The sequence below is a fragment of the Solea solea genome, chromosome 17 (genome assembly GCF_958295425.1).
Source record: "Solea solea chromosome 17, fSolSol10.1, whole genome shotgun sequence".
Lineage (NCBI taxonomy): Eukaryota > Metazoa > Chordata > Actinopteri > Pleuronectiformes > Soleidae > Solea > Solea solea.
Window position 1 is genome coordinate 188,829 of NC_081150.1, and position 26,385 is coordinate 215,213.

Sequence of the window (26,385 nt, forward strand, 5' to 3'; positions counted from 1 at the left end):
TAGAATATGGAATATAGAACTCCATGCTGCCAAGAGTGACACTATACAGAAGTAACATCAGTCTGAGATAGTTTATTCTTTTTTATTAACTGTTGCTGGTTCTACTGAGGACTGGCTGACTGACTGTCTCTGTCTTTCTGTCTCTGTCTTTCTGTCTCTGTGTCTGGTGCAGACTCGGGCAGTAAGACGGTGAAGCCCGCTGCAGAGCATGAGGAGGACGAGGGGACACAGTGGAGCTGCACCGCCTGCACCTTCCTGAACCACCCCGCCTTAAACCGCTGTGAACAGTGTGAGTTCCCGCGTCACTTCTGAGCCGACCGCGCCACGCTGCATCCTCCTCTGTCCTCCTCTGCCCTCCTCTGCTCACCTACAATAGAAAAGGACCTCCTGTATTTCCCCTCCATGTATTAAAGCTGGGACAGGTGACGCCTCGGTGCGGCCGCTTTTCTCTCTGAGGTTTTTACAGAACGCTGTTCACTGAAGGTTTGACTGGAGTGTGTTTACAGCTGCTGTTGAAGTAGATGATACCTCACTGAGAGACTCACTGTGCTCGTCTGCAGCCCCGAGGTTACCTCACTGATCCCGCTGACAGTATTATTATGACACACACACACAGACACACACAGACACACAGGACTGTGGGACTGGACTCTGAAGGGAAACCGTGTGGATTCTCCCGTCCGTTTGCCGTTTGTAGAGATTGTCAAAGTGTCGCTGTCGTTCTCGGTCTCTTCAGTCGTGAGTTAGTGAATCAGAGAAACTAAGTTGCATGCTTTGTGTACAGTACACGGAGGCAGAAAGTCCCCATGAGCTTTTCTTCTGTACATATTTTAGAGTTTGCCTCCTTCCTGGCTCTTTGAATCACTTGTATTTCCTTGTAAGTATAGCTTTGTAGACTTTAATAACTTCTTTGTCCTGTTTCGTTTCCCTCTTTCAAACAAATAAGCGTCATGCTCCTCGTTAAGCTTTTTACTTGAGATCTGTGAGAGTTGAAGCCTTGCAGAAGCAGAGGAACAGAGCAGTCATCATGAAGCTACGTCTGCCGGGTCCGTTCATCGCTCGTGTCATTTGCTGACTTTCCTGTGTACGAGGTGCAGATGCAGCAGAGTGGAAGGTGGAGGAATCGTTTCACTTTGATTTTTCTTTTTGTTTTTGTTTTTCTTTGGTCTGTTCGGGGCTGTCGGGGTGAGGGAATGAGTCAAACTGCCATGTTATCTGACAACTGGAATGTAGGTTTGATGTTTGGGGACAAAAACACCTCAGTGCAAAGAGACACTATAATATTTTCCAGTACAATCAGGCTGTGACTGCAGATTGATGTCACAGCTGAGTTTAGGTGGTGTGTGAGGTCCTGAGGTCAAAGTCTTTCTGTTTATCATGCTCCAATGACACAAGTACAACAGGTTGCCATAGTTACAGTATCTTGCAAGCAGATGAGGCAAAAAATAAAAGACGAGATAAAGAAAAGCAAAAATCTCATGTTTTTCTCGGTGTAAGCACAAGATGACTGTCCACTTATTCTTCTCCTGTTATTTGGCTCCATTCATCCTCCTAAGCTTGTATTGATGGGGGTGTTTCTAAAGTTTACTTTTGTCATTAACTTACCTTAACTGTGGACTAGTTACATTTTTACCACATTGTGAAATGTTGCCTTTAGAATTGAATTTGTATTGATCTTCTCTTTTGTCACGTACAAGTGCCTTTTTTAAAGCAAAACTCTGATTTTGTGTAAACCCGTTTAAAAGTAGATGAATTGTCTCTTAAGCACTTACAACATTTTTATTTTTTCCTTTTTCCAACCCAAAGAAACCGGTTCAGCTTGATCTGCACCTTGGTGTGAAGAGGCAGTTTATTCATGTTTTATTCAATGGAAAAAATAATAATAATTTGGATATCTAAAGTTTTTGTTTTATTTCTTTTTTTTTGATTTTGATTTTAGCTGGGAAAACTGTCTTTGTAACAGATAAGTTATTTGTAAAAACAATAAAAAAAAATCTATTCTGAATGTGTCTTATTAATAATACTACTACACATGGAATCTTTTCCCCACTAGATGGCAGTAGAAGTCAAGAAGGGCAGTTAACGTGGAGCTCCAGTATTAGCTTCCTGTGACGTAGATTTAGGTTCATATTCATCACACATGCATTCATATAATAAGAATAATAAGAATAATACACGTATCATCACGTTTCCAGTGACTTGAGTGTTTTTATTTTGACAGGCACAGGAAATGCAACCTTTACAAAAGTAAAGATGGGAGCGATTCCTCACTTTGAGGCAGGAACAGAAAACAACACATGCTGCTTTGATAACATGATAATAACATGATAATAACATGATGGTGCATTGCACTTGGACACTGGGATAAAGAAACGGCTTTCAGTCTGCTGCGTGTTCAGCACTTAATGCTTAGAATCAAGGGCAAGTTTGGATTAATGCCACTCATCAGTCACTTTAAATAAAAACGCTAGAAAAGTTACTTTTTCAGGTTTGGATGAGAAAACACACCAAGGGCTCATTCTCAGTGTGTGTAGGTGTGTGTGTGCGTGAAGGTCAGAGGGAGATGTGGCTGGTCCTGTAGCTCTGGATGAGCGGGATCAGTGCTGACATGTCTGAAATGTCTGGGTAAGCGTTCATGACCCGCTCCACTGTGCTCTGAGGGAACAGGGTGCTCAGCTGGCTCCTCAGGTCCTTCCTCTGCTCACAGGACGTGCTGGGCTTCTGCTCCCGACCGTTGAGCCCCTGCAGCCATGGCTCTGTGGGCACAGTGTGGGCGTGGCTGTGTCTGTTGAAGTGCTGCGTCTCTGAAACATGTTTGTGTTGAAGCAGAGCCGGGCAGGAGGACCAGGCAGGCTGCTGCTGGAGGCTCTGCTGGAGGCTCTGCTGCTGACCACAGCTGCACTGGCTGCAGTCGTGATGAGGGCGGTACCCAGCGCTCAGACAGGGCCTCTGCATGCTCCCTCCGTACGAGCCTGGTAGGGAGTAGTCCTGGTGGCTCAGGCTGCAGCTGCCCACACCGCTGCTGTAGCTGTGAGGGTGCAGCTCCGTGCTAAAGGACATGTCCCGGATGTGAAGCCGGGACATGGAGCTCTCCATGGAACCAAAGGCCTCGTCGACGTCTGTGCTGGGACAGTGGTGGAGGCTCCTCGGGCTGCTGGAGTCTCTGTGATGGATGAAGAGCTCGCTGGGTGAAGCTCTGTGTGACTGCGTCTCCTCCGTGCTGACGGGTGGAGGCGTGGAGCAGCTGTACCTGTGCTCCAGCTGGTACACGGCAGGGCAGAAGGTCGTGTCCTGCATGCTCGGTCTGGGTGAGAAGTTCTTGGCTCGGTCTCTGAGCGCCCTCAGCTCATCGGCCACAGAGAGCTGTGATTGGTTGGTCCGCTCCGGGTGGTAGAACTTGCACTTCACTCCGTAAGTACACTTCTTTCCTGGAAGAGAGAAATGAAGATTTCAGTAGCTCGTCTCGAATCATGGATAATGTGGACAAACAGCTCCTGAGAGTGACGTTTAACTCAAGTTACGTCAATCAAACGTGAGGAAGAGGAGAAAGAACCCTGTGTTACTATGGTAACCGGTGACCCTGACCTGGTAAAGGAGCAAGTTCTCTGAGTTTCTCTGTCTCCTCCTTCTTACACTCCACTCTTTCACTTCCTCATTCGTTCATTCATTCACACACATGTTCAAACACATGTCAGGAGATGATATTGATATATTATAGATTTTCATTTCTCTTCTTCCATCACCACCCAAATAAAGACAAACTTTTATCATCTACAAATACAAAAGCAAGTTCATTTCTTTGAGTAAAAGTCAATTATTCATTTAAATAAATCTCTCTCTTTAAATGAATGACAGGTGAGAAGACATTAATGTTTGTAAAAAGGATATTTTCTTTCATTATATATGAATTAAATGTGGTGCATCACTATATTTCATTTTCAGCTGTTTTCACCCTCAGGATCGCACGTACACCTCTAGTATCAGAAGAGCCACCTTTGTGTCTAAGTGTCTAAAATGTCGCCGGGTTGTAGTCAATCCACAACCCGTTCAGTCGTATTTCACATCAGTGACAAAAAAACCTAACTGCTCTGCTCCTCCCTCTTTTGTTTGTTTGTGTTACATATAAAACAACTAAAACAATGTCAGGGCCATTTCCTGCAGCCGTGCTATGACGACCCCGCCCACGTTGAGGAGGTATCATCAGCTATAGCAATGAAAAACCTCGAAAACCAAGTAGAGCCAAGTAGAAAGAGAAGTGTGCCATGGAAAAGCAGCGTTATGATAGATGAAGGCTACAGTATGTACTAAAGTCTCTGCCACCATGTCAGATGCTTATGAACCAATGAAAGAAGAATGACGTCCTCTTCAGTATGTGGAGGCCATCCAGGTTCCCTGAGGAGTCCCAGCAGTGACCATCAGTGGTGTCTGCACGTGACACTGCCACATTCAATCTCACTGTTTATGTGCAGCTTTTAAATCACAAACAGCTGAAGCTGTCAGCAACTGTCACAATGAGCCTTGGGTTTAATATTCTGTGTTTTAGGTGTAGTTTGATGTAGCGCCCTCTATCTGCCTGCGCTAACTAAGGCCCATAAAATACCTCTGGCCTCCGTCATCATCATCATCATTATTATTATCATTATTATTATTGCTATTAGTATTATCACTGTTATTATTATTGTTATTATTATTATTGTTATTATTGTTGTTATTATTATTATTGTTATTATTATAATTTTTATTATTATTGCTATTATTATGATTATTATTTTATTAGTATTATTATTATTACCATTGTCATTATCATTATTATTATTATTATTGTTATTATTATTATTATTACTATTCAAGTACAGTGTTTTGTTTATGTTAAGTTTTGATATTGCTTCCTAACCTCAGAAAGATCATGTGATGAAATGTTAAACACTTTCAGTTCAGTAACGTAATCACAGAGATTTTTGTGTGTGTGCGTGTGCGTGTGCATGTGTGTGTGCATGTGTGTGTGTGTGTGCATATGTGTGTGTGTGCATATGTGTGTGTGTGTGTGTGTGTGTGTGTGCGTGTGTGTGTGCACTTACCGTATGGACAGTGCTGCAGCTTGTTGTCGGTGCTTCTCAACTTCTTTCTCAGAAAATCATCAATGGTTGGACCATTTCTGCCCAGAGGGTCATACGGAGGCATGAACCTGCAGCGCGCACACACACACACACACAGAGCAAGAGTTAGGGTTGTGTCATATTAATCCCATGCATGTGCGATCGTGATCACCGCTGCGCTCTTACTTGTCATTGGCGAAAGTGTACATCAGCAGTCTCTCCTCTATAAACTTCTTCCATTGCGGATTCTCCGTCTGAAGGTCGCGGTAGTTGTCGTTGGACACGATGATGCCGTCCGAGTCGAAGGCCAGCTTGACAATGTAGCGGTCATCGTAGCAGACCACCCTCTTACCGTTGACACAGCGAGATGGTGTGTACACCAGGATCTTCCTTCTCTCCAGCTCATGAAGGACGTGCTGATCTGTGAGACACATGACACGGTCTTTGTTTCTTGTGGACAAATAAAGTGCAGAAAACAGCAAATCACTGACATGTCGCTGTGATGATGCAATGAAACTGTATTTACAGTGTGGTCAGACATTAATAACCTGTCTGTGTCTCAGCTGTGTCCACCACTGCTGAGACACAGACAGACTGTCTGACCGTCTGACTGTCAATAAGAGGAGAATGTGAGGATGAGCTTATTGTTATTATTATGATGATGATTATGATTAATAACCTGTCTGTGCTGCCTCTGCAGGCACCTGTGACTCCTGAGCTGAGGGATCCAGATCCAGTTGTGAGGCTTTTATTATTGTTGTTATATTATTGTTAAAAATGTATACAAGTATCATTTTTAACACTATTCATTATGTCCTCACCTCTCCTCTGTCCCTCACCCTCCTCTGTCCCTCACCTCTCCTCTGTCCCTCACCTCTCCTCTGTCCCTCACCTCTCTGTCCATCACCTCTCTGTCCATCACCTCTCCTCTGTCCCTCACCTCTCCTCTGTCCCTCACCTCTCCTCTGTCCCTCACCTCTCCTCTGTCGCTTACCTCTCCTCTGTCCCTCACCTCTCTGTCCCTCACCTCTCCTCTGTCCCTCACCTCTCCTCTGTCCCTCACCTCTCCTCTGTCCCCTATTTTTCCTTCCCCCCCAACAGTTTGAGGCAGGTCTGGTTTTGTCAGAGATTTCTTGCTGTTAAAAGTTAGTTTCTCTCCACTGACACGTCGTGTTTGTTGATGATGTGAACTGCTGTGTTTCTCTTCTCTCTATAATATTGTAAAGCTTGTCATATAAATGGGTTGCAAGCGTGTCAAGTCCGTTACCTCACCCACTACAAGATGTCTGTGCCAACTAACCAGAGGTTAGTTATTTTAATCTGGTCCTGGTCTAAAATGTACTCCACTTAAAGTAAAAAAAAAAAAAAAGTACCTTGTTGTCAAAGTTACTTGGTTACTTTTTAACAAGGTTGCTGACAAAACAAAATATGTAAACATAATAATGTCATAATGTATTAGTCAAAATGGGTCAAAGGCCACAAATGCCAATTCAATTAGCACCGATTCACCTGTCCTCCTCATCATTCACCCGTCCTCCTCATCATTCATCCGTCCTCCTCATCATTCACCTGTCCTCCTCATCATTCACCCGTCCTCCTCATTATCATTCACCTGTCCTCCTCATCATTCACCCGTCTTCCTCATCATTCACCCGTCCTCCTCATCATTCACCCGTCCTCCTCATCATTCATCCGTCCTCCTCATCATTCACCTGTCCTCCTCATCATTCACCCGTCCTCCTCATCATTCACCCGTCCTCCTCATCATTCACCCGTCCTCCTCATCATTCATCCGTCCTCCTCATCATTCACCTGTCCTCATCATCATTCACCTGTCCTCATCATCATTCACCTGTCCTCCTCATCATCATTCACCTGTCCTCCTCATCATCATTCACCTGTCCTCCTCATCATTCACCCGTCCTCCTCATCATTCACCCGTCCTCCTCATCATTCACCCGTCCTCCTCATCAGGAGGACACCTGAGTGTGCAGAGGGTTCTAAAGATCATGGGCGTTATGTAAAAGTCAGACTAGCATCAGATTGCACTACTCTGAGAAGCAGCTCCTCCCCTGTGTGTGTGTGTGTGTGTGTGTGTGTGTGTGCTATGAGATTAAATGTTGTCTTATCTTATCAAAATACAAGCTGACAGCTGTGAACAGACAAGTAAGTGACGCTGAATGAAGAATTTAGATCAGAACAACTGACTTGTCTGCAGAGCTGCCAAAAAGAAAGAAGATAAGAGGAGGAGGAGGATTTACCGACACGCTCTCGCTTACATGAGCTGCTGCTAACATGTCACAACACTTATGAACATGTTTGTGTTTTTTTAGCCTGATTTCCTCAATCTTAGGAGGCAGTTTGATGATGTTTCCAGTAAATGTAGCCACTGTCCTGACGCAGCACGCTGAAGGAAACACACTCAATTTCTGTTTATTATTACAATAATAATAATAATCATAACTGTTTTGCTGAGTTTCAAATGAAAATGTATCCGCCCAGAAATGTTAAATGCTCTGTATTTATATAACACTGTTAGTCTGGACCACTCAAAGCTGCTTAACACTACAGTTTTACACTCGGACTTTCATACAGCGCCTCTATGTGCAGGACATGTTTCTGTAGCTCAAACTTGTTGTCTTTTCCCTTCACATCACAGTTCATGATCAGGTGAAAACAAACAGTGTGTGAGCAGGAAGAGGACGTCCTGACTGAGGCACCTGCAGCCATGGTTTTATACTCTGTGACATCAAACCGTCAAGGAAAGAACATCACAAATACCTTCCCCAGAGAACTGGCAGGAGATTGTCAGTGTGAGTCATCGCAGTCACATGATCTCACCTGTGATGGGTGCGTCTGGTCGTGACTGTTCCTTCCTCCACAGAGGAACGAACACGGTGATGTCCCGCAGCCCTTTGTCCCAGAACCAGTTCACTGCGAGCTGGAGACCCTGGCACGAAAACACCTTCTTGTCGCCATGGCTACAAAGACACATAAAGCAGAGTTGTTGTTTAGTTTTTGGCTGTTTTTTTAAGTACTTCTTCTTTTGTCAGCCACAGTTCTCTGTTTCTGAGGAAGTAGAAGTGACACAAGGCTTGTGCTCCAATTTCTGTCGGAGCTGAGCTTCTTCATGTTCTTTCAAGTCAAAGTCATGTCATTTTGTTTTATTTTTCAGGTTTAGATTTTTTATTGTCTCAGTTTGAGTTCGACCAAAAGAAGACATGAATGATGAATAAAAGACAAGAGATCAGTATTTCAGCTTATTTTAAACAACTTAGATGATAATCTTGTTTATAATGGAGCAAAAGTATTTGACAGACTTGAATTACATTACAAATGAACATTTAGTTGCATGCAGCAGAATCAAACCTCTGACCCACTGACACCATCAAACCTTAGTATCTTTCTTTTGGAATGCTTTTCCAGGCCCTTTTCCAGGCCCTTTTCCAGGCTTTTCTCCCTTCAGTCTCCTCTTTAGCAGGAACATGCAGCTCAGCAGAGTTTAAGTCTACAGTCTAAAACCTTACACTTCCTTCCTCTGATGAACTCCTCAGAACTTGATGTGGTGATCAGTTTGGTAGCATCTATCTTTCTTCTCATGATGTGTTACATCATCCATGAAGATCAATGAGCAGGAACACATCACATCCTTTCTTTCTCCACACTTGAGCTTTTCCTCCACTGTGATAAAGGTTCATCTTTGTTTCACCAGTCCATGAAACTATTACAAATAAAAGGTTGGTATTTTCTAGTCTTTCTAGAGCTATGGTTCCCAACCTGGGCTCCAACCAAGCCCAGGTTGGGTTTGTGTATAAGACGGACCTGACCTTCATGTTCTCACACTGACACACTTCAAGACTGAAAACCTGTCAAATGAGGACGCCTTGTCTCAAAGGTGACGAGACCTGAGTCCCTAATTAACTCTGACGCACTCACACACACACACACACCATATGCTTTCTCCTGCAGGCAAAATAATCCAGTTTGCTTCTTGACTACATCCTGGTAGTGTGTGTGTGTGAGTGTGTGTGTGCGTGTGTGCGTGCGTGTGTAAGCTGCACATTCAGCAAAGTGTATGTGTTGTACACAGACTCTGATTGTCAGCAGCGATTTCATGTGATTGGTTGAAGAGAGACTGAAGCGATCTCTCTAATGTCGTTCTTCTTCTTTCATGAGCTAATGTTTGTGTACATGTCAAACCTATTGCACGTCTGTCTGTCCTGCATCACTTTCTTTACACACTTGTGTTGTGATGTTGAGCTATAAATAAAATTGACATGACTCGGCTTGAATTGATGGCAGTGACTAAGGTTAGTCAGAGTTAATGCTCAGGTTGAGCTGCAGCTGATCAGTGATCAGCGTGTTAATACTGCTCCTCTTCTGAGTAAACAATGTCCTTACAGGAAGGTGTGGTGTGAGAAACCGCTCTTTTGTTCCCCTGGGTGAACTAATATCACACCCTAAGCGATTTGCTGGAGTAAATTTAGAATCAGAACTTCCTTGTCACCTGGTAAAAGTCAGGTGACTGTATGAGATCATACGGTGAAGGAAATCTGATGAAGAGGTCACTCTGTTCTCTGGGGAACACTTAAACAGAGTGGAAAAAAGAAGAATGCAGCTGCACACTGTGTTTTCACTTCCCTCATTTGTAAAGAGGAAGCGATCACATCCAGATCTGACACTAATGGAGAAACACTTTTATAACATGGCCGTCATTTTCTCTGTGTGTGTTTTACCTTCATTTATTCTCCTGTAAAACACTCATAAACACATCAGCTCTGCTCATATTAAACCCACTCATTTTCCAGGAAGTCACTTTCACAGTTTCTTGGAAATGATTCTAATGCGTTACATTGTTTTTGTGTTGATCTGCAAAAGGAAACTAGTTGAACAGAGACACAATATGACTGAGATGACTGTATCAAGTATATGTGACTGTATCAAGTATATGTGACTGTATCCTGTATATGTGACTGTATCAAGTATATGTGACTGTATCGTGTATATGTGACTGTATCAAGTATATGTGACTGTATCGTGTATATGTGACTGTATCAAGTATATGTGACTGTATAGTGTATATGTGACTGTATCGTGTATATGTGACTGTATCAAGTATATGTGACTGTATCAAGTATATGTGACTGTATCGTGTATATGTGACTGTATAGTGTATATGTGACTGTATCCTGTATATGTGACTGTATCAAGTATATGTGACTGTATCAAGTATATGTGACTGTATCAAGTATATGTGACTGTATCGTGTATATGTGACTGTATAGTGTATATGTGACTGTATAGTGTATATGTGACTGTATCCTGTATATGTGACTGTATCAAGTATATGTGACTGTATCGTGTATATGTGACTGTATCCTGTATATGTGACTGTATAGTGTATATGTGACTGTATCCTGTATATGTGACTGTATCGTGTATATGTGACTGTATCCTGTATATGTGACTGTATCGTGTATATGTGACTGTATCCTGTATATGTGACTGTATCGTGTATATGTGATTGTATCAAGTATATGTGACTGTATCGTGTATATGTGACTGTATAGTGTATATGTGACTGTATAGTGTATATGTGACTGTATCCTGTATATGTGACTGTAAAGTGTATATGTGACTGTATCCTGTATATGTGACTGTATAGTGTATATGTGACTGTATCGTGTATATGTGACTGTATCCTGTATATGTGACTGTATCATGTATATGTGACTGTATCAAGTATATGTGACTGTATCGTGTATATGTGACTGTATCCTGTATATGTGACTGTATCGTGTATATGTGACTGTATCAAGTATATGTGACTGTATCGTATATATGTGACTGTATCAAGTATATGTGACTGTATCCTGTATATGTGACTGTATAGTGTATATGTGACTGTATCAAGTATATGTGACTGTATCCTGTATATGTGACTGTATCGTGTATATGTGACTGTATCGTGTATATGTGACTGTATCGTGTATATGTGACTGTATCAAGTATATGTGACTGTATCGAGTATATGTGACTGTATAGTGTATATGTGACTGTATCGTGTATATGTGACTGTATCCTGTATATGTGACTGTATCCTGTACATGTGACTGTATCAAGTATATGTGACTGTATCCTGTATATGTGACTGTATCGTGTATATGTGACTGTATCGTGTATATGTGACTGTATCGTGTATATGTGACTGTATCCTGTACATGTGACTGTATCAAGTATATGTGACTGTATCGAGTATATGTGACTGTATCCTGTATATGTGACTGTATAGTGTATATGTGACTGTATCCTGTATATGTGACTGTATCATGTATATGTGACTGTATCAAGTATATGTGACTGTATCGTGTATATGTGACTGTATAGTGTATATGTGACTGTATCCTGTATATGTGACTGTATCGTGTATATGTGACTGTATCAAGTATATGTGACTGTATCATTTATATGTGACTGTATTGTGTATATGTGACTGTATAGTGTATATGTTACTGTATAGTGTATATGTGACTGTATCATTTATATGTGACTGTATCGTATATATGTGACTGTATAGTGTATATGTGACTGTATCGTGAATATGTGACTGTATAGTGTATATGTGACTGTATAGTGTATATGTGACTGTATCGTGAATATGTGACTGTATCCTGTATATGTGACTGTATAGTGTATATGTGACTGTAAAGTGTATATGTGACTGTATCCTGTATATGTGACTGTATCGTGTATATGTGACTGTATCCTGTATATGTGACTGTATCGTGTAAATGTGACTGTATCGTGTAAATGTGACTGTATAGTGTATATGTGACTGTATCATTTATATGTGACTGTATCGAGTAAATGTGACTGTATAGTGTATATGTGACTGTATCATTTATATGTGACTGTATCGAGTAAATGTGACTGTATAGTGTATATGTGACTGTATCATTTATATGTGACTGTATCGAGTAAATGTGACTGTATAGTGTATATGTGTATATATATATATATATATATATATATATTACATTAAAATCACCTAAAAGCGCAGAGAGTACTGGTCAAAGCTCTCATTCCCTCCCATGTTAAAAGTCTGCGTTGGAGTTTTGGAAATATCAAGACGAAGGTGATTTTAAACCTGTAAATTTCTCTATCAATTCACACCTATTTCTCACAAATTTAAATGTGGGAGCTGCTGAAACTCCTGACGCATATTGGTCAAATTGCGTACGACATACTAAACTATGAAATTTTTGTCACATTTTGGACAACATACTAAACTATGACATTTTTGTCACATTTCGGACGACATACTAAACTATGACATTTTTGTCAAATTTTAGAGGACATACTAAACTATGACATTTTCGTCAAATTTGGACGACATACTAAACTATGACATTTGGGTGACTTTTTGGATGACATACTAAACTATGACATTTTTGTCAAATTTCGGACGACATACTAAACTATGACATTTTTGTCACATTTTGGACGATATACTAAACTATGACATTTTGGTGACAATTCGGATGACATACTAAACTATGACATTTTTGTCACATTTCGGACGACATACTAAACTATGACATTTTTGTAAAATTTTGGACGACATACTAAAGTAGGACATTTTTGTCCAATTTTGGACGACATACTAAACTATGACTTTTTTTCAAATTTGGACGACATACTAAACTATGACATTTTTGTCAAATTTCAGACGACATACTAAACTATGACATTTTGGTCAAATTTTGGATGACATACTAAACTATGACTTTTCAAATTTGGACGACATACTAAACTATGAAATTTTGGTGACTTTTTGGATGACATACTAAACTATCACTTTTTTTCAAATTTGGACGACATACTAAACTATGACATTTGGGTGACTTTTTGGATGACATACTAAACTATGACATTTTTGTCACATTTTGGAAAACATACTAAACTATGACATTTTTGTCACATTTTGGAAAACATACTAAACTATGACTTTTTTCAAATTTGGACGACATACTAAACTATGAAATTTTGGTGACTTTTTGGACGACATACTAAACCATGACTTTTTTTCAAATTTGGACGACATACTAAACTATGACATTTGGGTGACTTTTTGGATGACATACTAAACTATGACATTTTTGTCAAATTTCGGACGACATACTAAACTATGACATTTTTGTCACATTTTGGACGATATACTAAACTATGACATTTTGGTGACAATTCGGATGACATACTAAACTATGACATTTTTGTCACATTTCGGACGACATACTAAACTATGACATTTTTGTCAAATTTTAGAGGACATACTAAACTATGACATTTTCGTCAAATTTTGGACGACATACTAAAGTATGACTTTTTTCAAATTTGGGATGACATACTAAACTATGACATTTTTGTCATATTTCGGACGACATACTAAACTATGACATTTTTGTCAAATTTCGGACGACATACTAAACTATGACATTTTTGTCACATTTCAGACGACATACTAAACTATGACATTTTTTTCAAATTTGGACGAGATACTAAACTATGAAATTTTGGTGACTTTTTGGACGACATACTAAACTATGACTTTTTTTCAAATTTGGACGACATACTAAACTATGACATTTGGGTGACTTTTTGGATGACATACTAAACTATGACATTTTTGTCAAATTTCGGACGACATACTAAACTATGACATTTTTGTCACATTTTGGACGATATACTAAACTATGACATTTTGGTGACAATTCGGATGACATACTAAACTATGACATTTTTGTCACATTTCGGACGACATACTAAACTATGACATTTTTGTCAAATTTTAGAGGACATACTAAACTATGACATTTTCGTCAAATTTTAGACGACATACTAAAGTATGACTTTTTTCAAATTTGGGATGACATACTAAACTATGACATTTTTGTCAAATTTCGGACGACATACTAAACTATGACATTTTTGTCAAATTTCGGACGACATACTAAACTATGACATTTTTGTCAAATTTCGGACGACATACTAAACTATGACATTTTTGTCACATTTCAGACGACATACTAAACTATGACATTTTTGTCACATTTCAGATGACATACTAAACTATGACATTTTTGTCAGATTTCGTACGACATACTAAACTATGACATTTTTGTCAAATTTCGTACGACATACTAAACTATGACATTTTTTTCAAATTTGGACGAGATACTAAACTATGAAATTTTGGTGACTTTTTGGACGACATACTAAACTATGACTTTTTTTCAAATTTGGACGACATACTAAACTATGACATTTGGGTGACTTTTTGGATGACATACTAAACTATGACATTTTGGTGACAATTCGGATGACATACTAAACTATGACATTTTTGTCACATTTCGGACGACATACTAAACTATGACATTTTTGTCAAATTTTAGAGGACATACTAAACTATGACATTTTCGTCAAATTTTAGACGACATACTAAAGTATGACTTTTTTCAAATTTGGGATGACATACTAAACTATGACATTTTTGTCAAATTTCGGACGACATACTAAACTATGACATTTTTGTCAAATTTCGGACGACATACTAAACTATGACATTTTTGTCACATTTCAGACGACATACTAAACTATGACATTTTGGTCAAATTTTAGAGGACATACTAAACTATGACATTTTGGCCAAATTTTGGACGACATACTAAAGTATGACATTTTTGTCAGATTTCAGGCAACATACTAAACTATGACATTTTTGTCAAATTTTGGATGACATACTAAACTATGACTTTTTTCAAATTTGGACGACATACTAAACTATGACATTTTTGTCACATTTCAGACGACATATTAAACTATGACATTTTGGGGACATTTCGGATGACATACTAAACTATGACATTTTTGTCAGATTTCGTACGACATACTAAACTATGACATTTTTGTCAAATTTCGTACGACATACTAAACTATGACATTTTTTTCAAATTTGGACGAGATACTAAACTATGAAATTTTGGTGACTTTTTGGACGACATACTAAACTATGACTTTTTTTCAAATTTGGACGACATACTAAACTATGACATTTGGGTGACTTTTTGGATGACATACTAAACTATGACATTTTTGTCAAATTTCGGACGACATACTAAACTATGACATTTTTGTCACATTTTGGATGATATACTAAACTATGACATTTTGGTGACAATTCGGATGACATACTAAACTATGACATTTTTGTCACATTTCGGACGACATACTAAACTATGACATTTTTGTCAAATTTTAGAGGACATACTAAACTATGACATTTTCGTCAAATTTTGGACGACATACTAAAGTATGACTTTTTTCAAATTTGGGATGACATACTAAACTATGACATTTTTGTCAAATTTCGGACGACATACTAAACTATGACATTTTTGTCAAATTTCGGACGACATACTAAACTATGACATTTTTGTCACATTTCAGACGACATACTAAACTATGACATTTTTGTCACATTTCAGATGACATACTAAACTATGACATTTTTGTCAGATTTCGTACGACATACTAAACTATGACATTTTTGTCAAATTTCGTACGACATACTAAACTATGACATTTTTTTCAAATTTGGACAAGATACTAAACTATGAAATTTTGGTGACTTTTTGGACGACATACTAAACTATGACTTTTTTTCAAATTTGGACGACATACTAAACTATGACATTTGGGTGACTTTTTGGATGACATACTAAACTATGACATTTTTGTCAAATTTCGGACGACATACTAAACTATGACATTTTTGTCACATTTTGGACGATATACTAAACTATGACATTTTGGTGACAATTCGGATGACATACTAAACTATGACATTTTTGTCACATTTCGGACGACATACTAAACTATGACATTTTTGTCAAATTTTAGAGGACATACTAAACTATGACATTTTCGTCAAATTTTGGAGGACATACTAAAGTATGACTTTTTGTCACATTTTGGAAAACATACTAAACTATGAAATTTTTGTCACATTTTGGAGGACATACTAGACTATGACATTTTTGTCAAATTTCGGACAACAAACTAAACTATGACATTTTTGTCAGATTTTGGACGACATACTAAACTATGACATTTTGGTCAAATTTTAGAGGACATACTAAACTATGACATTTTGGTCAAATTTTAGAGGACATACTAAACTATGAAATTTTTGTCACATTTTGGAGGACATACTAGACTATGACATTTTTGTCAAATTTCGGACAACAAACTAAACTATGACATTTTTGTCAGATTTTGGACGACATACTAAACTATGACATTTTGGTCAAATTTTAGAGGACATACTAAACTATGACATTTTGGCCAAATTTTGGACGACATACTAAAGTATGACATTTTTGTCAGATTTCAGGCAACATACTAAACTATGACATTTTTGTCAAATTTTGGATGACATACTAAACTATGACTTTTTTCAAATTTGGACGACATACTAAACTATGACATTTTTGTCACATTTCAGACGACATATTAAACTATGACATTTTGGGGACATTTCGGATGACATACTAAACTATGACATTTTCGTCAAATTTTGGATGACATTTTTGTCAGATTTCAGGCAACATACTAAACTATGACATATTGGTAAAATTTCGTACGACATACTAAACTATGACATTTTTGTCAAATTTTGGATGACATACTAAACTATGACTTTTTTCAAATTTGGACGACATACTAAACTATGACATTTTGGTGACTTTTTGGACGACATACTAAACTGACATTTTTGTCACATTTCAGACGACATACTAAACTATGACATTTTGGTGAAATTTCGGATGACATACTAAACTATGACATTTTTGTAAAATTTCGTACGACATACTAAACAATGACATTTTTGTCACATTTTGGAAAACATACTAAACTATGACATTTTTGTCAAATTTTGGACGACATACTAAACTATGACATTTTTGACAAATTTTGGATGACATACTAAACTATGACTTTTTTCAAATTTGGACAACATACTAAACTATGACATTTTTGTCACATTTTGGAAAACATACCAAACTATGACATTTTGGTGACTTTTTGGACGACATACTAAACTATGACTTTTTTTCAAATTTGGACGACATACTAAACTATGACATTTTTGTCAAATTTTAGAGGACATACTAAACTATGACATTTTCGTCAAATTTTGGACGACATACTAAACTATGACATTTTTGTTAGATTTCAGGCAACATACTAAACTATGACATTTTTGTCAAATTTTGGATGACATACTAAACTATGACTTTTTTCAAATTTGGACGACATACTAAACTATGACATTTTGGTGACTTTTTGGACGACATACTAAACTATGACATTTTTGTCAAATTTTGGATGACATACTAAACTATGACATTTTTGTCAAATTTTGGATGACATACTAAACTATGACTTTTTTCAAATTTGGACGACATACTAAACTATGACATTTTGGTGACTTTTTGGACGACATACTAAACTATGAAATTTTGGTGACTTTTTGGACGACATACTAAACTATGACATTTTTGTCAAATTTCGGACGACATACTAAACTATGACATTTTTGTCACATTTCGGACGACATACTAAACTATGACATTTTTGTCACATTTCAGACGACATACTAAACTATGACATTTGGGTGACTTTTTGGATGACATACTAAACTATAACATTTTTGAAAACATACTAAACTATGACATTTTTGTCACATTTTGGACGACATACTAAACTATGACATTTTTGACACATTTTGGGCGACATAATAAACTATGACATTTTTGTCAAATTTCGGGCAACAAACTAAACTATGACATTTTTGTCAAATTTGGACGACATACTAAACTATGAAATTTTGGTGACTTTTTGGACGACATACTAAACTATGATTTTTTTTCAAATTTGGACGACATTCTAAACTATGACATTTTTGTCAAATTTTAGACATACTAAACTATGACATTTTTGTCAAATTTTGGACGACATACTAAAGTATGACATTTTTGTCAGATTTCAGGCAACATACTAAACTATGACATATTGGTAAAATTTCGTACGACATACTAAACTATGAAATTTTGGTGAATTTTTGGACGACATACTAAACTATGACTTTTTTTCAAATTTGGACGACATACTAAACTATGACATTTGGGTGACTTTTTGGATGACATACTAAACTATGACATTTTTGTCACATTTTGGGCGACATACTAAACTATGACATTTGGGTGACTTTTTGGATGACATACTAAACTATGAAATTTTGTGACTTTTTGGACGACATACTAAACTATGACTTTTTTTCAAATTTGGACGACATACTAAACTATGACATTTTTGTCAAATTTCGGACGACATACTAAACTATGACCTTTTTCGCACATTTCAGACGATATACTAAACTATGACATTTTGGTGACATTTCGGATGACATACTAAACTATGACATTTTTGTCACATTTCGGACGACATACTAAACTATGACATTTTTGTCAAATTTTGGGCAACAAACTAAACTATGACATTTTTGTCAATTTTTTGACGACATACTTAACTATGACATATTTTTGACGAGATACTAAACTATGACATTTTTGTCAAATTCTGGACCACATACTAAACTCTGACATTTTTGTCACATTTTGGACGACATACTAAACTATGACATTTTTGTCAAATTTTGGACGACATACTAAACTATGACATTTTTGTCACATTTTGGACGACATACTAAACACATTTTGGACGACTTACTAAACTAAGACTTTTTTGTCCAATTTCGGACGACATACTAAACACATTTTGGACGACTTACTAAACTAAGACTTTTTTGTCCAATTTCGGACGACATACTAAACTATGGGGCCACACGGTGGTGTAGTGGTTAGCACTCTCGCCTTGAAGAAGACCGGGGTTCGAGCCCCAGTTGGAACAAGGGCCTTTCTGCATGGAATTTGCGTGCATGCGTGCGTGGGTTCTCTACGGGTTCTCCGGCTTCCTCCCACAGTCCAAAAACATGCAATGTGGAGATAGGTAAATTGGACACTCTAAATTGACCATAGGAGTGAGTGTGAGAGTGAATGCTTGTTTGTCTCTATCTGTGTGTGGCCCTGCGATGGACTGGCGAACTGTCCAGGGTGTACCCCGCCTATCACCCGATGTAGCTGAGATTGGCACAGCACCCCCCGCAACCCTCTGGCAGTAGATGATGACTGACTGATACTAAACCATGACGTTTTGGACGACTTACTAAACTATGACTTTTTTGTCAAACTTTGGACGACATACTATGAATACTATGATATTCGTATATGACATTTTGTTCCCTTCGTTAATGGTAGTTCAGTGGTTCAGTGACTCGTCTTTTAACTTAAAGGTAGTGGGTTCGACTCTCGCCTTATACTAAACTATGCCACTTCATTGCGATTTTGGACGAGATCCTAAAAAATTATATTTTGATTACTTTTTGGACGACAAAATAAACTATGACATTTTTGTCAAATTTTGGACGATATACTAAACTATGACTTTTTTGTCAAATTTTGGACGACATACTAAACTAATACTTTTTTGTCAAATTTTCATTTGTCCAAAATTGTCATAGTTTAGTATGTCGTCCAAAATGTGACAAAAATGTCATAGTTTTGTATGTCGTCCAAAATTTGACAAAAATGTCATAGTTTAGTATGTCATCCAAAATTTGACAAAAATGTCATAGTTTAGTATGTTGTTCAAAATGTGACAAAAATGTCATAGTTTAGTAAAAATGTCATAGTTTAGTATGTCGTCCGAAATGTGACAAAAATGTCATAGTTTAGTATGTCGTCCAAAATTTGACAAAAATGTCATAGTTTAGTATGTCTTCCAAAATGTGACAAAAATGTCATAGTTTTGTATGTCGTCCAAAATTTGACAAAAATGTCATAGTTTAGTATGTCGTCCGAAATGTGACAAAAATGTCAAAATTTGACAAAAATGTCATAGTTTAGTAAGTCGTCCAAAATGTGACAAAAATGTCATAGTTTTGTATGTCGTCCAAAATGTGACAAAAATGTCATAGTTTTGTATGTCGTCCAAAATGTGACAAAAATGTCATAGTTTTGTATGTCGTCCAAAATGTGACAAAAATGTCATAGTTTAGTATGTCGTCCAAAATTTGACAAAAATGTCATAGTTTAGTATGTCGTCCAAAATGTGACAAAAATGTCATAGTTTTGTATGTCGTCCAAAATGTGACAAAAATGTCATAGTTTAGTATGTCGTCCAAAATGTGACAAAAATGTCATAGTTTTGTATGTCGTCCAAAATGTGACAAAAATGTCATAGTTTTGTATGTCGTCCAAAATGTGACAAAAATGTCATAGTTTAGTATGTCGTCCAAAATTTGACAAAAATGTCATAGTTTAGTATGTCGTCCAAAATTTGACAAAAATGTCATAGTTTTGTATGTCGTCCAAAATGTGACAAAAATGTCATAGTTTTGTATGTCGTCCAAAATTTGACAAAAATGTCATAGTTTAGTATGTCGTCCGAAATGTGACAAAAATGTCAAAATTTGACAAAAATGTCATAGTTTAGTATGTCGTACGAAAGTTGACAAAAATGTCATAGTTTAGTATGTCGTCCAAAATGTGACAAAAATGTCATAGTTTAGTATGTCGTCCGAAATGTGACAAAAATGTCAAAATTTGACAAAAATGTCATAGTTTAGTATGTCGTCCGAAATGTGACAAAAATGTCATAGTTTAGTATGTCATCCGAATTGTCACCAAAATGTCATAGTTTAGTATATCGTCCAAAATGTGACAAAAATGTCATAGTTTAGTATGTCGTCCAAAATGTGACAAAAATGTCATAGTTTAGTATGTCGTCCAAAATGTGACAAAAATGTCATAGTTTAGTAAAAATGTCATAGTTTAGTATGTCGTCCAAAATTTGACAAAAATGTCATAGTTTAGTATGTCGTCCAAAATGTGACAAAAATGTCATAGTTTAGTATGTCGTCCAAAATGTGATAAAAATGTCATAGTTTAGTAAAAATGTCATAGTTTAGTATGTCGTCCAAAATGTGACAAAAATGTCATAGTTTAGTAAAAATGTCATAGTTTAGTATGTCGTCCGAAATGTGACAAAAATGTCATAGTTTAGTATGTCGTCCAAAATTTGACAAAAATGTCATAGTTTAGTATGTCTTCCAAAATGTGACAAAAATGTCATAGTTTTGTATGTCGTCCAAAATTTGACAAAAATGTCATAGTTTAGTATGTCGTCCGAAATGTGACAAAAATGTCAAAATTTGACAAAAATGTCATAGTTTAGTAAGTCGTCCAAAATGTGACAAAAATGTCATAGTTTTGTATGTCGTCCAAAATGTGACAAAAATGTCATAGTTTTGTATGTCGTCCAAAATGTGACAAAAATGTCATAGTTTTGTATGTCGTCCAAAATGTGACAAAAATGTCATAGTTTAGTATGTCGTCCAAAATTTGACAAAAATGTCATAGTTTAGTATGTCGTCCAAAATGTGACAAAAATGTCATAGTTTTGTATGTCGTCCAAAATGTGACAAAAATGTCATAGTTTAGTATGTCGTCCAAAATGTGACAAAAATGTCATAGTTTTGTATGTCGTCCAAAATGTGACAAAAATGTCATAGTTTTGTATGTCGTCCAAAATGTGACAAAAATGTCATAGTTTAGTATGTCGTCCAAAATTTGACAAAAATGTCATAGTTTAGTATGTCGTCCAAAATTTGACAAAAATGTCATAGTTTTGTATGTCGTCCAAAATGTGACAAAAATGTCATAGTTTTGTATGTCGTCCAAAATTTGACAAAAATGTCATAGTTTAGTATGTCGTCCGAAATGTGACAAAAATGTCAAAATTTGACAAAAATGTCATAGTTTAGTAAGTCGTCCAAAATGTGACAAAAATGTCATAGTTTTGTATGTCGTCCAAAATGTGACAAAAATGTCATAGTTTAGTATGTCGTACGAAAGTTGACAAAAATGTCATAGTTTAGTATGTCGTCCAAAATGTGACAAAAATGTCATAGTTTAGTATGTCGTCCGAAATGTGACAAAAATGTCAAAATTTGACAAAAATGTCATAGTTTAGTATGTCGTCCGAAATGTGACAAAAATGTCATAGTTTAGTATGTCATCCGAATTGTCACCAAAATGTCATAGTTTAGTATATCGTCCAAAATGTGACAAAAATGTCATAGTTTAGTATGTCGTCCAAAATGTGACAAAAATGTCATAGTTTAGTATGTCGTCCAAAATGTGACAAAAATGTCATAGTTTAGTAAAAATGTCATAGTTTAGTATGTCGTCCAAAATTTGACAAAAATGTCATAGTTTAGTATGTCGTCCAAAATGTGACAAAAATGTCATAGTTTAGTATGTCGTCCAAAATGTGATAAAAATGTCATCGTTTAGTAAAAATGTCATAGTTTAGTATGTCGTCCAAAATGTGACAAAAATGTCATAGTTTAGTATGTCGTCCAAAATGTGACAAAAATGTCATAGTTTAGTATGTCGTCCAAAATGTGACAAAAATGTCATAGTTTAGTATGTCGTACACAGAAATATCACAGATCTGGGATTGAACCCAGCACATTCTTGCAGAGGTATCATTTTTGAGACCTACTAACCACTACTCCACCATGCCACACAGGTCTTAGAGTAAAATGTCATAGTTTAGTATGTCATCCAAAAAGTCACAAAAATGACGGGAGACAATCGATGAAATGATCACAACCCACCCCAGTTTGGATCGTCACAGTTTGAGTCAGTCTTTTTTAAAGGGTGATTCCACCAGCACAAGTCCTGCCCCCGACGACATCGGCAGCAAGAACAGCAGGCACATTCAAAATTTTGCTGCAGAATTTTCTAGTTATTATAATATATTATTATTATGAAAGTCTACTCAACAACTGCTTTTACTCTTGAACATTTTGCTCCTAACTCTTCTGTATTTTAAAAACAGTGACTCAGTGGCACAGTCTGAACAATCTCAAGCAGAGTGAGTGAGTGAGTGAGTGAGTGAGTGACAGATACAGATTGCAGAGAGGACTGGACTCACCTCATGGCCACGTTGCTTCCATCTATAACCACTGGTCTGAATCCAGCAGCGGGCTCTCTGTCCCCGGTGTGACTGGGACCAGGACTGCAGCCTCTGGGCACCAGTTTGGGACTGTTGTTCTTCTGTTGACTGCTGTCGTCGTTGTTGTACGAGTGAGTCTGGCAGGTCTTTATCAGCTCCTCCAGAATGTCATTGGTCTGGGCATCATGGTGGAGGCTCTCCAGGACCCTCAGGATGTCAGTGTGAGAATATCCTAACTTGAGAAATCGCTCCACCTTGGCGTGCTGCTGCAGTTGGTGCTGGTCCATTGTGAACACCGTGTCAGGACGTGTGTGTTTGCTTTGCTCTGTCTTATCAGGACTGTCTGACAGGGGAATCCTCTCCTCCCTCTTATCTCTGCTCATCAGTATCTCCACGGCGACAGGCCCGTGTTTTGGAACAGTTGACAGGTGTCAGAACGAGACGTGGACCTCTGTCACTGTGAAAACAGGAAACAAAGCTGCGGTCTCACAGGGGGTTTCAAGACAAATCAACTGAGATCAGACTCTCCCTGACAGAATCTGCTCTGCTCACCACAAACACACGACTGTTAACGCAAGCGCAAACGCTGGCTGACGTCACGCTGGTTAGAAAAAGTCCCTGTCTCTCACACACACACACACAGACAGGAGGAAGCTGAGGGTCCACACTGAGCTGTGCTCTTGTTTTACCACCATTGTTACCAAAGCAAACACTCGTGAATGAGAGAGTGGCTCAGCAGCAAACATGTTTTATTGCTCTTCAGTGGAAACCCCCGTGATCTGAAGGTGAAAACTGTCTCAACCCACTGCTTTCACTCTGGCTTCCACGAGTTCATCTGAGAGCAGAAACTTGATCTAATCCTGTCACGTCTGAAACGTCTGAAACTCTAAAAAACACAAATAACAACAGTCAACATTCCGCACACAAGCCACCTGTCGCTCTTTGATCCTTGTCATGCAAACTGGATTATTTCCCTGTGACTGCTTTTGATGTGTCAACCTGATCTTTGAAGAATGAGGAATAAAAGGAGGAGAAGCAGATCTGTGTTTAGAGTCACTGCTTCAACCTGCAACAAACCACATCCTCTGCTGCTCACTTTACATTCACTTCACCTGACAAAGTCAAATATGAACACTTTGACAGTTTCTGACTGACACACACACACACACACACACACACACACAGCAGATCTACATTTATTGTACTGAAACAGTCTTTTATTTACTTACACACTTAGTCAGCTGTGGATCAGAGCCAGAGTCCCTCCTGCAGTCTCTCTCTCTCTCTGTCTGTGTGTGTGTGTGTGTGTGTGTCAGTTTCAGTGGGTCTGTCATTCAGCTGCTGTGACAGACAGACTGGTGTGTGTGTGTGTGTGTGTGTGTGTGAATACGCTCTTATTTCTCAGACTCAGAGGAGGAAGTGAGCACTCACTGCTGAGAAAACAAAAGCAAGCAAGAGAACCCACACACACACACACACACACTTTACTTCCTTGTCAGTAGTCACAGTGTGATTGTGATTGAGTGAACGTCTCTGACGTGAAGCAGTGAAGAGGAAGCTGTTGCTTTGTTTCCACAGGTTTTAATCAACACTGATACATTTTTTATATTACTGAGGAAACTATTTGCACAATATTATTACAATAATTGTTTATATATGATATGCATAGTGTTAGTCAGTGTTGTAATATAATGATGTACAAATGTTTTTTTCTGTACTTTGCTTTTCTATTTATATTTCTGGCAACCTTTAGATTTCTCCACTGTAGTTATAACCTAACTATCTTTGTTACTTTATACTGACAAATAAAATCAGAAGAAGAAGAGTTGGTATTATGGTCTGTATTTGCATAGAGCTTTTTCTCAAAGCTGCTTCACCCAACAGTTTTGCCATTCACCCATTCACACGCCGCTGGCACAGCCGTCAGGAACAACATGAGGTTAAGTGTCTTTCCCAAGGACACATGTAGACTAGTGGAGCCAGGAATCGAACCCACAACCTTCCAGACACTGAATTGTCACTCAGTTCTAACTGCATCCATTTCCAAGCACTTTCTCCTCCACGTTCAAATCGTTTCAAACTGATTATTTAAATATCAGTAAAAGGTGTTACAGTATTATTTAAACAGCACAAAATGTTTTCGTACTAAAAGTGTTATTGTTAGTTATCAATTGTTTTATATCCAGATTTGAGCCTGGGCTCACTGGGCTTCTCTGAAGAGTCACAAAGTACATAAGTACACATTCAACCAGTAAAGTTTCATGAATGCAAGTAAATAACTAGACTTTCACATGTTAATCATCAAGAAACAATAATGTGCTTTACTATTTTTCTGCTTTTACATTTCACAACAATAATTATATTTTAGTATTCAAAATATCATTTCAGTTAAAGAGCTTCTACATTCTGGTGTATTAAGATTTACAGAAACAGAAACAATCATTTTTAGAATGACCAATGCATTGAAGGCAGCCGTGGCTTTGGCTGGTGGTCCAATCCATTTGTTAAGCCCTGTATATTGTGTATAACCAAGGCCTCCATCTTTTCTCTACAGTAAACACATACTGTATGTGATGGTGCTCTGCCATGTCCAGTGGACCTGATCCCATCAGCAGAACATGTGCTCTGTCTGTGGCCACAGTCACATGACATGCTTGTTTCCCCTGATGTGGAAGTACATCTACTGCCCTGTACTAGATGACCTTTGACCTGGCTGGAGTTCCAACAGTCAGAAAACATCAGATGGGCTGCAGAGATATTTCAATGAATTGACTTCAGAGGGTTTATTATAATAATGTTTTTTATCTTAATATAGGTCAAACTGGAGCCTAATATTTGGAAACTACTATTTCATTTGTAGAGTGGACTATGTTTTTCTTGATTAGCGGCTTCACATTGTGTTACTTTATTCATGAAATATGCTACAGAAATAAATAAGTTTATCATTGTTGTTATTCTAAGGTTCAGTTATATTAACATTTAATAACAATAAATGAAGCTCTATTAGCTCAGTATCATCATTAAAGTTTGTCTGATTCACTTTAATGCTAAATGGAATCCTCGTGAAGTATAAACACACGTT

At 37.6% G+C, this 26,385-nt stretch overlaps 2 protein-coding genes across 3 annotated transcripts in view; one reads left to right on the top strand and one right to left on the bottom strand.

The window, feature by feature from the left end:
• Window positions 1-2,005, top strand: part of tab2 (TGF-beta activated kinase 1 (MAP3K7) binding protein 2) — a 45,333-nt gene extending 43,328 nt beyond the window's left edge. For both annotated transcript variants that reach the window (XM_058613879.1, XM_058613878.1), the window contains exon 7: window positions 173-2,005. In XM_058613879.1, the coding sequence (XP_058469862.1) occupies window positions 173-312 (140 nt within the window). In that variant the 3' untranslated portion in view covers window positions 313-2,005. The remainder of the gene's footprint in view (window positions 1-172) is intronic.
• A 189-nt stretch (window positions 2,006-2,194) lies between these two features.
• Window positions 2,195-24,695, bottom strand: LOC131443229 (probable ribonuclease ZC3H12D). Its single transcript, XM_058612657.1, has 6 exons — window positions 24,533-24,695; window positions 23,283-23,760; window positions 7,938-8,077; window positions 5,283-5,517; window positions 5,079-5,185; window positions 2,195-3,428 (listed from the first exon to the last, which is right to left on the bottom strand). Exons 2-6 carry the CDS (start codon window positions 23,684-23,686, stop codon window positions 2,554-2,556), a joined length of 1,761 nt encoding a protein of 586 aa, XP_058468640.1. The 5' UTR covers window positions 23,687-23,760; window positions 24,533-24,695; the 3' UTR covers window positions 2,195-2,553.
• Window positions 24,696-26,385: the final 1,690 nt, after the last annotated feature.

Bases quoted from the DNA above. Each gene is read 5' to 3' on its own strand.
- LOC131443229 (XM_058612657.1), bottom strand. From the start codon at position 23,686: ATGAGCAGAGATAAGAGGGAGGAGAGGATTCCCCTGTCAGACAGTCCT. The intron at 5,518-7,937 runs GTGAGATCATGT...TGTGTCTCACAG, and splicing joins ACCAGACGCACCCATCACAG to ATCAGCACGTCCTTCATGAG. The intron at 3,429-5,078 runs GTAAGTGCACAC...TCTCTCTTCCAG, and splicing joins GCTGCAGCACTGTCCATACG to GAAAGAAGTGTACTTACGGA.